Below are 16,691 nucleotides of genomic sequence, written 5' to 3' on the forward strand. Positions count from 1 at the left end.
TCCCCACGTGTACCACACAACGCAAAATCTCTGTATGGGCATTAACTGTCCTCTGCTAGGAATTCTAAATTACCTCCCCTCTTAACAAACTTCCCACTTTTCTCCTATGATGCTTCCCAGCCCTAACAGTCCTGGAAGATGTACTCAAGGCTTACCTTGTGGTTCTTCCTCCAACTTTACTTAGCAAAAGAAATTTTCTCCTTAGTCATGCTTTTACAGGACATGCATCTCTCTAACATGGAGCCTTGTTGAGTGTTTTGTTCCCACTTCCCCTCACTTTACTACTATGAGCTTCTCAAAGGAAGGAAGGAAGGAAGGAAGGAAGTTTCTCTTCCTTATTTTGGCATCCCCAGAGTCTGTTATAAGACAAACTGCTCAATAAATGTTTGTTTGCCTGAAATGAAAAGTGGATGAATGTTCCAAAATAACATGTAAGAACAGAACAGCCAGGGGCAATAATGACTCTATGTTGGAATGCACCTACTGCTAAAGGTCAGTTTCACAGCTTCTACTTATTCCTGTGTCCCTTGTCAAAAGAGGTCTTTGAAATGTGCTCTAGAACAAAAGACCCACCATTAACAATGCTTGCCAAGCCTTGATCACATCTTGACAGCTATACTAGATGTTGGGCACAGAGAAGCAAAGGGCAAGGTCTCATTCATTATCCTTAAGGACTAGATATAATACAACTCCTAAGTAGTCACTTGTGGTTTAGCCATTCATAAAGTTGTCCTAAGTTTTTAAAATTTCACTTAAGTTAATGGTTCCTAATTCATCTACAGGGTAAATCAGAAGATTCTTTTATTTGTCCTAAACTTTCAGTCTTCAAATTAAATCTTCCAAAGAGAGAAATCATAAATGTCATTAGACCTGGGATATACTTTTGACTCTCCCACTAATTTGTCCTATAAATTAAAGTGAATCACTCAGACATGATGCTTTAGTTTCTCTCTTATCAAATGTGGGGGGGTTGAACCTTAGGAACTTTCTAATTCCCACTGAAATTCAAGTGTTTGAGATATAACATAAAGTACAAATTCATGCTGCTGGATATTCACAGTTTACAGATTTCAGTTATGGGTAAAAAGTCTTAAATTTATCTTACTCTTAGCATGTTAAGAGCTGTCTCCTGTTATTTATCATTTTAGTTATACTTGTTTTAACCTCTCCAATTTCATTATACAGAGTACACCTATGAGGTAATGCAATACGACTTTTTGGAAATACATCGAAACTTATATTCCAAACCAACACTTAACTTTGAAGTAGTAATTTCAAGAGGTAGTAAAGTTATTCCACTGACATGGATTATTAAGCAATGTTTCTGAAATTCTGAAGAAAAACTTCACTAGATGTTTCTAATCTAAGAGTATCACCCAGTTTGATGGCCCAACTTGTTTATCAGACATGACTCAGAATATGGTTTTCCACATCTACAAAAAAAGATAAAGCCTATCACTTTAGTTAAAAAAAAAAAAAAAAAAAAAAAAAAAAAAAGCTGCACATTGTTTATAAGAGCAAAAGGAAACAGGACAAATGCTTATCAAGAGAGAACTGGTTATATAAAGTACAGCACATCCATACAATCACTGCTAAGGCACATTAAAACCAAAGCATAGAACAATATATATAATGGGCTATATCCTGGTTTAAAAACAAAGGGGAGGATAAAAACATGTATTTGATTATGTATAGGAGAAATGGGAACTGGGCAAATGGGGAACGAGAATGGAAAGAAAACTTTTTATATTTTGTTTGAACTATGTGCATGTATCACCTATTTTAAAAAGCTACATGCTTCAAGTTCTTTGAAGAACTCTAAAAATTTTGAGCTATGACAAAATATTATTTGGCCTCTCATGATCAAAGTAAGATTTCTGTTCATCATTTATACCCTAGAACCTGCCCCTTCTCACCTTAGCAATAAAATACAGGTTCACTGAGAAATAAACAAATTTTAGTTTTCCTGTTATTTTTCAGATCTTCCAGACATTTTTTCTCTATTTTCCCACTTAACAAAAAATTTTTATTTCCACCCTCTTAAACTGTAATACAGATTACATATTTATAGTGTATATGTGTTCACTGTGTGCATAGCATTAATGATCAACCCCTACTCTCCCATGTGAGGGTTTTCAATTACGGTCCCCTACCCACAGAGGAGGGCAAGCAATACCATCTCCTTCTCTACAGCTGTTCACAGAGGAGGGCAAGCGATTCCATCTCCCTCTCTACAGCTGTTCACAGAAGGCCACACAGATCTTAGCTGGGTCAATAAAAGTCCTTCCTAGGGCTTTGCTGTTAGAGCTAGCAAAGACGACCCTTTTGCCTTTGAGGTTATAATACTAGGAAGATGCTGCATTACATCTTGTGATGTAATGTGAAGACAATTATGCCGACACAGTGAGGAAAGCAGACCAGGAAGAAAGAAAGAGAATAGCCACCACCATCATCTGAGCCATGAATCCAGCCATATTGATACTTCCTGTGATGTTTGTCAACACATGCTCTTCTTAGTTTAAGCTAGTTTAACAATATTCTTGTCTCTTATGCCCAAGAGTCCTGACCAATACAAGTTATCAAAAGTTTTTAATCACTGAATATTGTTCAGAGCATGATTTGAAATGCTGATATAAGCATTCCATCACATGGATATACCATAATTAATGTGTCATTACTTTATTAGTACTAAAAGGATTAGTATTTTCCTATCTGGAGTTGTTTTCAATAATTTATTTATTTATTTTTAAAAGATTTTCATTATTTGACAGACAGAGATCACAAGTAGGCAGAGAGGCAGGCAGAGAGAAAGGAAGGGAAGCAGGCTCCCCATTGAGCAGAGAGCCCAATGTGGGGCTCTATCCCAGGACCCTGGGATCATGACCTGAGGTGAAAGCAGAGGCTTTAACCCACTGAGCCACCCAGGAGCCCCTCCAATTATTTATGATTAAACACGTTAAGTTTCTTTTAAAAGCCTCAGCTACAGAATCAAATTTCATCTTCATGAGGAGTACATGCAGAATTCCAAATGTTTGTGCAGCATAGAAAACACTGGCTCAGACCATAAGCAGTATACTGTTTGAAAATCTATAAAGGTCCCCAACATTCTGTCAAATAGTTAAGTTAGTGGCACAGCAGTCTCAGAGGGGAACAACCTATAACTTCCAAACTCTTTATATGCACAATGAATGACAAGTGACATCCCTCATACTAAACATACAAATTCCTAGAGCTTTTTTTTTCCCCCTTGTTCTCTATCACCACTTCTTTTCAAAGGAGATTATATATTCTATTTGTAGTAATTCAAAAGTATTTTTTTAAAAACAGAAGTGTTATATTTTCATTTGTTAAGCTATGTTCTAAGATTCTTTATAACACCAGAAAGTAAGTTCAAGCCATTATTTGCTAAATTGTTAAAATGGTGACAAATGAGATTCTATAAGATATCCTACGGCTACAACTCATTTTTCTCCCCACAAAAATGCAGATAAAAAAGAAGCAAATGTTTAGAGCATTAAAACAGCAACATATTAAGACCAAAAAACCCCAATGCTAGTAAATATTCATTCACTAATCATAACTGTGAGGCTGGCTAGGGGAATATGAGTCTCACAGCTTTAATATATTTACCCGAGCAGAATTAGTCTATCTTTTTGACAAATTTTTTCCTTGCAATACATTTAAATTCAAATATATACTGCCCTACCTTATCACAGGAGCTACTAAAGAATAATATTTGGAATGAAGTCAGTCTGTCTTAAGTCCTTTCTGAAAAGATTATTAGAAGTCCTAAGCAAAAGCAAAACAAAACAAAATAAGCAAAAAAAAAAAAAAAAAAAAGAACTATTAAGGAATTTCATGCTAGAATGGTTGGACTGTAGAATTACAATATAGTTAACATATCAATAGCCTTATTAACTTAATGAATGGTAGTATAGTTATTACTTAGTATTATCAGACAAGCAAATAATCAAGACATTTACCAGTACCATCTCCCACTTCTCCATCTACTGCTATATAAATTCCTATGCTTAGAAAATGCCTGCTTCTGGGGCACCTGGGTGGCTCAGTCATTTGGGTGGCCGACTCTTCATCTCAGTTCAGGTCAGGTCTGGATCTCAGAGTTCTAAGTTCAAGTCCCACGTGGGGCTCCATGCTAGGCTTGGAGCCTACTTAAAAGAAAAGGAAAAAAAAAAAACACCTGCTTCTGCTTCTAATAAAAAATAAAATAGGTCTTAGAAATAAGAGCTCAAGCAAATTAGATTTCTTTCACATTTGTTTCTTCTTTTTTAAACCAAGTTGGTTCTCTTTTCTTCTAGATCTTGGGGTACACACCATTAATTACTTTCTTATACAAAAACAGTATAGTTTTAGCAACAGTTTTACTTTTCCTGGTGGTATCCTAAATATGTATTTCCACTAGATTGGGCAAGTATAAAAAATGATTTAGAGTATTAAAATTTGCCAACAGACAACCCAGAAAAGATATGCTGAATATATCTTTGGTCAGAAATACTCAGGGCTCTAATTAATACTTTTTAAAAAAGATTTTATTTATTTATTTGTCAGAGAGACAGCACAAGCAGGTAGAGTGGTAGGCAAAGGCAGAGGGAGAAGCAGGCTTGCCCGATTCAGGACTCAATCCTAGGACTCTGGGATCATGACCTGAGCCAAAGGCGGATGCTTAACCCACGCATGCCAGCTTTAGTTAATATTTTGACTAAAATGAAATCGTGAATTTTCCAACAAACAATATTTTTTTAAATAAAAAAGAAATTTCCCTAATCCAGCAAGTCAATTCTTTTGACACTTTAAATCCCAAGAAACAAGTCTCAGGCAAGTAACTATGAAAAAACACCCAACTTCTCTCTTGACAACATGTAAGCACGAAATGGCAACCAGCCCTCCTTTTTTTTTTTTTAAGATTCTTATTTTTAAGTAATCTCTATACCCAATGTGGGGCCTGAACCTCAAGAAAAAGAGTCCCCATGCTCTACCAACTGAGCCAGTCCGACGCCCCCTCAGTCTTTGTTTTAGAAACATATAGTGGTTTAACGAAACTAACCCAACCAAGAAATAAACTGCTAAATAAATTCTATGCCATCAAAAGACTTTAACTCATAGTAAAAAAAGTTTCACTACTTGATATCTGATTGGGAATCCAGAATGGTATCTTCATAGGACAGATATGGGGGGTGGGGAGGAAGGACTATTTAACAGAATGCTGGGGGGAATATTTCATTTAATTATGTAGTAGTGTAAAATCTTACATTTTTTGGTTAAGAAAAAAGTTAAAACAACTATATGTTAAACTTTATATTGTACATGTAGTGTGGGCTCTAAAAGGCTGAAAAAACCTATCCAAGTTAAAAGAATGCATGTTTAAAGTTCTTTCAAAAACTGAATACTTTATGGGACAACAAAATTCTCATTCCCATTCCTACATTACGTTCTCACTGATGATCTTCAAGTTTACCACAGTGCTACACATTTTAAGAGACACTTCCACAGTTATGAAAATACCTATAATATAAACATGCAATAAATAAAAACGCACATGATGTCACAAGTAATACAATCTTAATGCACTGCCTAAAACTGGCCTGATCTGCACAAACTAAAATGTAAAGCAGAACTCATTACTATTAGCAAAACTCTACATTCAACTTTAAGAATTATCAAAACCTCTACTTTGATTTTCAGGTAAGAGCAAGCACTTCCCTCTACCTTTTGCAAATGTGTTTTCATTTAAAATAGGAAGATTAACTGTAAATGACTATACAAAAGTTTCAGAAGAATTCAAGATGATATATTAATGTCTCAAGAATATCTGGCTTAAAATATAAGATGAGCCAGATACCCCTAAGCATCTACTTCATAACTTGACAATAAGGCAGAATCACTATAATATTCAAGAAACATGCACAAAAACGCCCCCAAAGGAAAAAACAATGTTGATGCTAATTCTTGGCCTGAATAATTTCTTAGTCCGCACAGTTATTGTTCCTGAATAGCAACCCAAAATGGTAGTGAATTTTTTTGAAAGCTTGTAAATATGTTTATTTAAACCTTGAATCTTTACAGATCACCGTTCAGCTACATAAATTCGTTCATTTTTATACTGTTGATATTTTTAACTTTGAATACTGGGAAATCTCAAAGTCAAAAAAGAAATCCACTGGGTCAATCCCCTTAGCCCCACCCCCCCCACCAAAACAAACAAAAAAGCAAAACCTCCCCCCGCAGCTTTTATCGAAACAAGTAGTTTAACTACTTTGTTTTGTTTGTTTGTTGTTGTTGTTGAATAGCTATCCTTGCCCTGAACGCTCTGCTGCACCTTTTTACCTTAAACCAAAACGGAACCTGGACTATTATTCTTAAGCTGTTTCCAGTAGACCCACATGAGGCGTTTCGCGGCCAGGCCTGGGAGCAGTAAGGTCCCCTAGTTTTCAGACCCTTCTCTCAGCATTTCTCACTCGCTCAGTTCCAGGATGAAGAAGAGGGGCCCGGAAAGCTGGGCCCGAAAGGGCAGAGTCAGGGCCTAGACCGCTGCACGATCCCCGAGGCGGCTCGCGCGGTGGGGAGGTGGTAGGAGGCACCGAAAACCGGACGCCGGAGGTCAGGGGTGTCTATGTAAACGCAGGAGACGGTCAGACTTGAAGCGCAAGGCTCGGGACCCCCTTCGCTGCCTCCTTCACTCTCCCCTCCCCCATGCAGGAGAAGCAGGGCCCGGGCCCGGTGAGGGAAGGGGGAGGAGGTAAACCCGTCCTGTCACTGCACGGGGAGAAACTGGAAGAAGCACATGTTCTACTGCGAGAGGCTGCGGTCGACCCTGCCCCAGTCCCTAAAGCCAGGCACCACCCTTAACCCCAGAGTTCCGTCCCCACCGCCTTACCAAGTCGTAGTCCTCCTCATCATCGCACATGAAATCATCCTCCATGTCAGACATCTTGGCCGGGAGGGGGGAGAGGGAGGAGAAATTGGAGACAACCTCCTCCCACAATCCTCCACGGCTCAGAGGCGTCACTCCCAGCTTCTCCTTGCCTTCCCGTCGCTCTTAGAGGAGCTGTATGTTTCCTTCCGGAACAAATGCGCTCGGTATCGAGAGGATTCGCTACGACGCCAAAAGGGAGTGCACTGCCCCGTCTTCCTGCGAGACGGTTGGTGCCTTAGCAACTAAACCTAGCAACTGGGGAATCGTCTACTGCTGAGGATCTCTGCCGAAGGGCCTTGGAAACCTTGCGCTCACACTGAGCAGTTTCCAGCCTCCTGGGCAAGGGAACAGTCTCTTCCCTTGCCTGGGACTCTGGAACCATCTCATTCTGGTGAAAGTAGGAGGCACCGTAGGATCAGAAGCCTTTCGCGGAGAAAAGGCTGACATGCCCGTCCTATTAGACAGGTAGTAGTATTTCTGCCTTGATTATCTATGCGCATTTTGCCCACATATTATGGTGGGTGTTCCTGTGATGTTTGGAGACCTTTTCAGCAGTACGGTTTACACATGATGTTTGTTATGTTTGTACTCGGCAAAATGATGCTGTGGCTCTCCCAAACCAGTTAAGCATCAATCGAGGCGCCTAAAATCCTACTCAGTTCTTCCAACGAATTATAAACTGACCTTTACTGCCCTTAACCAAAATTAAGGTAATAGGTAACGACTGGTTTTTAAAATACGCACTATTGTTGCACAAAATTATTAGCAGAATTCAAAATGAAAAAATGAAAGTGAAATACGGGGGCGGGGGACTGCGTTTTAAACAGCATTTTCCATATAAACTTCCAGTTCTGTCCACTTGAAGCAAATTTTATCTAGTTATAGCACAGATATAATTTCGGATTATTTTTGCACCTAGTTATGTAACAGCATAGGACAATATATGCAGTATGTTTTTGACAGTGATAATTTAATAGTTGTGTAATAATACCTCCATTGAATGTACCAATGCACCATAATTCACCTAAGCATGCCATTAATAGTGTACACTTAGAATACTATTTTAAACAATTTTGCAACGAGTATCTTTGCCACTTAGTTTTTTTCTTGGGAAAAAAACCCAAGAGGAGGAATTACAGGCTGCATTTCTTAGCAATCAATTGAATTGCCATCTTTTTGGTCATAGTTCTTAAAAGTTATATTTACAACAACAAGACTGCCTACCTATAAACAGTTTTTCCTTAATAGTCTTTTCTTGACAACTTTTTATTATGAGAATTTCAAAAATTCAGAAAAATTGATACAGTCCAGGGATCATGTGTATACCCACTATCCGCTTTGTGTTTGTGTATTTCCTGAATCAATTGAAAACAAAATGCTTGACACATCACTCTTAGATGCAGCTATGTGTATTTCCTAAAAACAAGGACATTTTCTTATATGATCAGATCATTATTACATCAAGAAAATTAATAATTCCCTAATATCATCTAATATAAAGTTCATATTCAAAATTCCCCTATAAAGCATAGGATTTTAGAATTGGAAGAGCCTTTAATGATATCACTTTAGGGTCCAAGGCGTTCCAAGCATGGCAGTTCATTAGATTATAAACTTCCCAAATCCCACACCAGAGATTCTGATTCAATAGGTCTGGGGTATAGCTCGGGAATCTATACTTGTAAACCTTAAAACAAACCAGAATCTCCCTATAACTGGGGTGACTATACATCTCAGTTTCCCTGGGACAGCCCTGATTTAATACTGTTGTCCCAGAGTAATAATTATCAGCATCCATTTCTCTCAGGACTTTGGGCAGTATATCACATGGTTACTCTACCTGAAATCCATAATTCTTCAAAAGAGAAAATAGAATTCCAAGGTGGTTAAGAGTTTTAGTTTTTCAGAGTAATCGGAACTATATAGTTTTGCATTCTAATCAGTATAGCAATTTTGCGATTTTCTATTAACCTTGTGCATGGTGGTTTACGTTGAATTTATTGATATAATTTTCTGCTTTTTAATTACTACTACAAAGGGGAAAGAAATCAAGTGAGTTAGTGACTAGGAGCCCTAGAAAAACTGCAGGTAAATATTGAGCATAATATTCTTAATCATTTCCAAATTTAATCAATCCAGTCTGGAAATTTGCTAAGACAGACAAAAAGGTCTTCACAGTGTTTAGCACACTGCTTGGGTACACAAGTTTGTTTATTGAATGAATAAACATGTTAATTTTTCTGTATAAGGAATGCCCTTGTAGCTATCACTATGCGTCAAAATCTTTTCTGTCCTTAAAAATATGTTTAAATGTCATTTTACTCACATGAACTATCCTGAACACTTTGTGCAATTATGATATTCTCTTTTTCTTGACATCAATTTTATTCAATGGTAGATAATAATTTTTTTTTACTGTAACAGGGAGCATTAATGTGATGTGGTGCCCTTGTAGAAGGTGGATCCTATGTTTAATAAATACATATATATAGGAGCGCCTGGGTGGCTCAGTGGGTTAAAGCCTCTGCCTTTGGCTCAGGTCATGATCTCAGGGTCCTGGGATTGAGCCCCACATCAGGCTCTCTGCTCAGCAGGGAGCCTGCTTCCCCCTTACTCTCTGCCTGCCTCTCTGCTTACTTGTGATCTCTGTCTGTCAAATAAATAAATAAAATCTTAAAAAAAATATATAAAACTTTACTGAAGTATAATTTATCAGCTTTACTGAGGTACATTAAGCTGCACATACTTAAAAGTGTACAATTTGATGAATTTTGACATGTGTATATACCTGTGAAACCATTACCACAACCAAAGTAATGAATATATTTATCATTGCACAAACTTCCTGATTACCTCTTGGTAATCCTTCCTTTTCAACCCTTTCACTTTTCCCAGGCAACCACCAATCTACTTTTTGTCATATAGATTATTTTTCATTTTCTGGAATTTTATATAAATGAATCATACAGTATGTACTCTCTTTTGCCCGACTTCTTTCACTCCATATAATTACCTTGAGATTCATCAGTGTTGTTTCAATTGGTTTCAATTGATTGTTTCTTTTTATTGCTAAGTGTTCCATTGTATAGATATCTCACAAGATATCTATTCACCTGTTGATAGGTATTTGAGTTTTTTCAGTATTTGGCTAATACAAATAGAGCAATTGGGCACATATGTGCACAAGTTTTTGTGTGGACATATATTTCGTTTCTCTTGAGTAATGTGGTGGACAGACAGAGGTGGTTTTCTTACTAACCATGCTCTTGGATAATCCTTCCCCCCTTGAATGTGGGTGGGATCTGTGAACTTACTTCTCTTTTTGTTTGTTTCAGCTTTAGTGAGGTGTGATTGACAAATAGATGTGACTTGCTTCTAATAAGATACAGCAGAGGTGATATATGTGATTATGTGAACATAATTACATTGCACAAGATTGGAAACTCATTTTGCTGGGAGAGATTCTATCTCCCTTGCTGCTTTGAGAAAGCAAGTAGCCATGTTATGAAGGATCATGGGGCAATGAGCTGAGGGTCACATCTGGCCAATAGCCAGCAAGAAACCATGGCCTTCACTCTGACAACCCACGAAGAACTGAATACTGCTAACAGTCACGTGATCTTAGGAATGAATCCTTCCCTAGTTGAACCTCAGATAAGACTTTGCGAGACCCTAAAACAGAGGACCCAGCTAAGCCATACCCTGACTCCTGAACCATAGAAACTGTGAGGTAATCAATGTGTATTGTTTTATACTGCTATGTTTGTGGTAATATTGTTATGTGGTAATAGATATGAATATAGATAAATACCTTGCAATGGGATGGTTGGTAGATATATGCTTAACTTTCAAAGAAACTCTCAAATTGTTTCTTTAAGTGGTTTTGCCACTTTGCGTATCTACCAGCAATGTATAAGAATTGTAGTTGCTCCACATCCTTGTCAACACACAGTGTGGTCAGTTGTTTTATTTTATTTTTAAGATTTTATTTATTTATTTGACAGAGAGAAATCACAAGTAGGCAGAGAGGGAGGCAGAGAGAGAGGAGGAAGCAGGCTCCCTGCCGAGCAGAAAGCCTGATGCGGGGCTTGAACCCAGGACCTGGGATCATGACCTGAGCCGAAGGCAGTGGCTTAACCCACTGAGCCACCCAGGCGCCCCTGGTCAGTTGTTTTAATTGTAACCACTCTAGCAGGAGTATAGTGGTAGATCATTGTGTTTTCAGTTGGCATTTCCTTAATGACTAATTTTGAACATCTTTTCATGTGCTTATTTGTCATCCATGTTATCTTCTTTGGTGAAGTATCATTTCAATTCTTGTGCTCATATTAAAATTGGGTTATTTGTCTCATTACCATTGACTCGTGAGAGCTTTTTGTGCCTTTTTTGGTGTATTTAAAGAATATTTGCCAAAACCAAGGGCACTAATTTTTTTTTAAGTTTTCATCTAAAAGTTTTACATAGTTTAAACTCTTATATTTAAGAGTTTAATTTCAGGTTTAATTTTTGTATGTAGCATGGGGTAAATGTGGAGTTTTTTTTTTTTTTTTCTGTGTACAGATATTAAATTGTTCTAGCTTTGACTGTTGAAAAAATGACCCATTCTGTGTTGAATTGTCTTACTACCTGTGTCAAAAATAATTGACACATAATTCCCAACATAATTTGACCCTTTAAAAGTATATTTTTATTTGCTTTGTTACTGTGTATTATGATTATTTTGTGTTCTTTTTTAAGCTGAAAGCTCCTTCAGGACACAATTATCTTACTTATCTCTGAATCCCCTGAAACTAAGCATGTGCTTTGCCTGTAGAAAATGCTCAATGAAAATGTGATATTTTTAAGTAAACTCTGGCATTCATGATCCCTTACTTCTCTGGGTTGAGACATATGGTTACCCCAAATAGGCTCATGATTTAACATCCCTTCACATTGATCATCTTAAATTTTTTTTTTTTACTACATTTATTTAGAGAGGCTGAATACCATACGTTAGAAGGCAAAAAAGGAGGACTCCTTTTATAATAGTTAAGATCTGGACAGGAAACTCAGGGTGTACTCAGGGGGGTTAATTAAAAATTTAATGAAGCCAGCCTGGCTGGCTCAGTTGGTAGAGCATGAGACTCTTAATTATCAGGGTTGTGAGTTTCAAGCCTCAGATTAGGCTCAGAGTTTACTTAAAAAAAAAAAAATCAGCTGGATTTAGTAGAAGTTCAGATGGACTTCCCAACAGCAGCCATGGTTGTAGAGAAATGAGAAATGCAGCTACTGTCAGAACTGTAGCAAAGGTGTGGTGTGGAGGTCGGGTAGGGGAATGGTGATAAATACCTCAACTTTGGCTGTAGCCTAAATTGTATACTTCACTCAGGGAAGGAATTTTCTCTCCTTCAAAGGCAAATTGACAACTGTCTGTTGTTGGAGCATATCCCTTGATCTTACCAAACAACCTAAGTGGCTTATCAAAATGTTATTTCTACCAATTTAACACCCACTCCTTCCCAAGAGGAGTTCTGATGAATACAATTTGCATGATTGCATTGCATTCCCACCTTATAGACTAATGGCCTTGCCTACTTACTGCTCCTTTTAATCTGCCTCAGTCTCTTCATATTAAATAAAATGATATATGTAAATGCATGGTGCTTACAAAATATTTAATAAACATATCATCTTTAAATCAATCAACTGTTCATATTAGCCCTTCAGAATACTCTATATTGCAGTTAGGTTTTTTATCTCTAAAATTGCTATAGGAGGAATATGCAAAAAAAAAAAAAAGGATGATTAGGCCTGCTGGGACTTTTCATTCCTTATGCTGTCCTTGACCTTGTAAAAATGTCTTTTGTTAAAAATGCAATTGCACACTTTTAGCAATATTATTGTTGTTTGCTGTTTTGGTATCTCTAATTCTCATTTGTTTTATTCCCACCCCAAATGGTGACCATACATCCCTAGGTTTATGAAATGTGAACCACCTACTTTTCAGAAGGATGTATGGTATGGAGGCAAAGCAGGGACAATTATATTGTAATTCCAAATTTGTCTTTGTTTCCTTTACTGAAATCTGTAAGTTCTTTATGTTTTGCATTAATCCTCCCATGATTCCCCTGTGAACTAAAGCAGCATTGAAAGTGCTCAGTTGATAATGCAAGTTTTACTACCAATTGACTGTGTGACCTTAGGAGTCAGTTCGCCTTTCAATTGTTCATTAAGTTCATCTTACCTAATAAGAATCTGCCAGATGCTGCCTAGATACACAGTTCCTACCCTCAACTTGCTAACTTTGTAGTGGTAGTGATGGTGGAGATGGTGAGAGACAATACAAAAGAAAAGAAATATGCAGAAGTTATGAGAACTGTGAAGGAAAGGAAACAAATATACTAGAATGATGGGATGGGAATGGTGTGTTCTTTTCATAGGGCATTTGGGATTTGTCCAGGCAGCTGAAAAATGAAGGGGTTGAACTGGTTGGGAAGGGTTCTGGTAATTTGAAAGACGTGTATTTTCTTCTTTTCACTTAATAGTGAAAATATTGCGTTCTGGAAAGGCCCACTGATGCCTTCATCCTGGAAATAAGCAAATATGTTTAAATCAAATGCATCAATTTTATACAGCCTTAAGGGAATAACTAAACAATTTAGGGTGTATTTGGGGGTGTAGCTGCTGGTCACGAAAGAAAAAAAGAAACACCCTAACTCAAAAAAAAAAAAAAAAGATAAAAAAGAAAGGAAAAAAAGCAACCTGAGGCGCAAGGTTTAATCGTGTTCTCAGATTTATGCCCCAGGGCGCATAAAATAAACTTCCTTAGCTTCTTCGCTTGCACCCAGCGAGTCCCAGTGCCCGGAGCTCAGAGCAGCATGGTGGCTGTACCTGACAGCTCCAGGGAGGGCAGTAGGCCCTGGAGCCTGGGGAGGAGGAGCCGTAGGCGGGACAGACTGGAAACAGCCACCTCAGCAAAGCGGCAGGATTTCCGCAGGGTGAGGGCCGCTCTCGCCCGGAAGAAAAGGTTCCTACAGCAGATGTCTCGTGATTACCTTGGGAGCTCTGTTTCGCCAGTTGAAACTGCGGAGGAAAGAAGGATCTAGCGAAATATGGCCACGGAGGGTCCTGCCATGCGTCGAGTGCAAGTGGCAGATCATCCCAGGTGGGGGAGAGGAGATGCCGCGCTTTGGGATCGCCTGGGTAGGCTAGGTGCAGATAGTGTCCAAGATTTCTGGCTCTTCGCTGGCTGCTTCTTTTGCTCCTGGGAATGGACAGTATCCTTGGGATTTTATGAGGCCGCATGGCTGGGCTTGCGAGAAAGACCACATCTCAAAACACTTTACACCTTGATTCCTACCAAGGGTTGAAGGTTTTTCTCCATCCGTGCAGATCCTTCTTTAACCTTTGGTGCTGAAGGTGGTACACTGTTTCTGCTGGGCTTTAGCAGAAGTGCCCAAACTAACTTAGAACCCCTCTTTCTTTGTCTTGCCTGCCAGTTGGTAGTGCTTTTTAAAAATCCCCTTTCTAAAATACTTATTGCAAACACACCCAAACCCAAACCGAAACAAACCTCCCTTGGTCTCTGCGTCCCTTTAAACAAACCATAACATCTAGGTACTGTCACTTAGGGAATTAATCTGCTGCAGGTACCTAGCTACAGAATAACTTTAGTGATACCTAGTGGAGGATTCTTTTCATTTGAGGGCATCTTGCAGATACTCTGTAGAAACAGTTCTGACATAGGAGGGAAATCTCATAGAATGAAGTCTCTAACCTGCTGCACATTAGCTATGCAGCTTTTCTAAGGTTGGATTCTCTCCTTCTTTGCTCTAATTTTTACTTTTTCCTTGTTAATTTTTTTCTATAACATTAAGTCTTCAAGCTTTCCCTGCTTCCTGGTTTTTCACAGTCATGCGGGAGTTGATAATATTATAACTTACTAAAACTTGCAAATACTTTTTTCACCCTTAAGAAATCAAACAGTGGGTGTTTAGTTACCTGGAAGAAAGGAGAGCAGCAGGGCTTTAGACTACTCGTGTATGTCTCTGGATTTCTGTATATTCTCTGAAGGTCCTTGGGATGTATTATTGCCCTTACATACTTGAATGAACTAGGATACATTGTGAAAGACATGCTTCAAATGAAATTCATCAGGAATTTGTTATGTGAAAATAATCCAGCCCTTTGTAGTTTAGTTTTTTTTTAAATTTTTTTTTACATGAAACATATCCATGTATAAATTTCTTCTGTTTCTATTATGATTTAATTATAATGCTTAATATTTCTATAATTACTGTGTGGGGGAAGGGGAATGGTAACATGTACAGAAACTGAAGAATTATTTACTAGGTTTCTTTAGAGTTGTTTCTTGCCTTTTATGAATTTCACAGTATTCATTCATGCAACATACATTTGTTGTTAACATTTATCATTCCATGCTAGCTGCAGAAGAGATCATAATAGTGGTTAGATAATTGTGCTCTGCCATTTTCTTGTTTTTCACTTGTGCATGAAATACAGTAATAAGTTTCAAGCAATGTTTCAGCCACTTACTCATTTTAGCAGGGACGAGTTCAATGAAATCTAGGTAGTATATCTATAAGCCCATCTAACTGGTCATATGTTGCAGTAAGCTGAAGGGAAAAAAAAATACATAAGGGCCCCACGGCCAGACTGTCTTCTTTGGAATTCCTACTGTTTCTTTAGAATGCCTCTTCAACTTCACAGGGCACCTGATATTCTAAGTAAAGGCACTAGTCAGTCACATTAAACATTTCAGCAAACATAATTTCTTTTTTTCCTTTTTATATAAATATCAAATAGAAATAGAAACTCTAATTTTTTTTCTGCATTTCAGTCTCGCATACTCCCTATAAGACTACTTCAAATTCCAGTGTTCTAGCTTTCTTAATGCATTCTTAGGAGTAGCTTTCTTAATGCATTCTTCTCTTTTTCTTCTCTTTGGAATGAACCTTTAAACTGTTGGATTTTGTTGTTTTTTTTTTTTTTGTAACAGCTTTATTGATATGATATCCACATACTGCAGTTCACCTGTTTAAAGTTTACAATTAAGTGTTTTTTTAGTATAGTCACAGGATTGCACAGCCATTGCCATAATCAAAGTTAGAACATCTTCATCATCCCCCAAAGAACTCTGTATCCCTCAAACTATCACTACCACTCCCACCCCACCCTTCTCTACTCTGCCTTAAGCAACCACTAATGTACTTTCTGTCTCTATAGATTTGCTTATTCTGAACATTTCAAATAAATGGCATCATATAATATGTGTTTTTTTTGTGACTGGCTTCTTTCGCTTAATGTATATGTGCTGCCGAAGCGAGCACTTCTTTCGCTTAATGTAATGATTTCAAGGTTCATCTGTGTTGTAACATGTTATCAGTATGTCATTCCTTTTTATGCTTGAGTAATATTCCATTGTATGATAATATCACATTTTGTTTATCTCTTCACTGGTTGATGGACATTTGGGTTGTTTCCACCTTTTGGCTCGTGAGTAATGATTTTGCATGAATTACATTCTTAATATGAAAGATTTGGATTATTTAAAAATATAGTCATTAAAATTAATATATAAAAAATATTCATTAAAGCTTGAAAATTTCACAGTTCCTTTCCTCACTATAGTCTCTGATTGCTATCCTATGCCAGTTCTTACTCCCTTCTTAGAAGTTATCCATTTGGTTCACATTCTTGTAATATCATTTTATCTTTATGGTATCTTTATATCTTTACTGTATCTTTTATATTTTTA

At 37.6% G+C, this 16,691-nt stretch overlaps 2 protein-coding genes across 7 annotated transcripts in view; one reads left to right on the plus strand and one right to left on the minus strand.

The window, feature by feature from the left end:
- COPS2 (COP9 signalosome subunit 2) overlaps positions 1–7,049 on the minus strand; it is a 29,527-nt gene extending 22,478 nt beyond the window's left edge. For both annotated transcript variants that reach the window (XM_047738845.1, XM_047738844.1), the window contains exon 1: positions 6,896–7,049. In XM_047738845.1, the coding sequence (XP_047594801.1) occupies positions 6,896–6,949 (54 nt within the window). In that variant the 5' untranslated portion in view covers positions 6,950–7,049. The remainder of the gene's footprint in view (positions 1–6,895) is intronic.
- Positions 7,050–7,154: 105 nt separating this feature from the next.
- Positions 7,155–16,691, plus strand: part of GALK2 (galactokinase 2) — a 113,597-nt gene continuing 104,060 nt past the window's right edge. For 2 of the 5 annotated variants that reach the window (XM_047738840.1, XM_047738842.1), the window contains exon 1: positions 13,907–14,078. Coding sequence is in view for 2 of the 5 variants with exons in the window: in XM_047738837.1 (XP_047594793.1) it covers positions 14,026–14,078 (53 nt within the window). In the remaining 3 variants the exon portion in view is untranslated. Of the gene's footprint in view, positions 7,400–13,886; positions 14,117–16,691 lie in introns of those variants that run through there. The other 3 variants (XM_047738839.1, XM_047738837.1, XM_047738841.1) reach the window with 3 other exon arrangements.

The sequence above is a fragment of the Lutra lutra genome, chromosome 7, assembly GCF_902655055.1.
Source record: "Lutra lutra chromosome 7, mLutLut1.2, whole genome shotgun sequence".
In the NCBI taxonomy this organism is placed as follows: domain Eukaryota; kingdom Metazoa; phylum Chordata; class Mammalia; order Carnivora; family Mustelidae; genus Lutra; species Lutra lutra.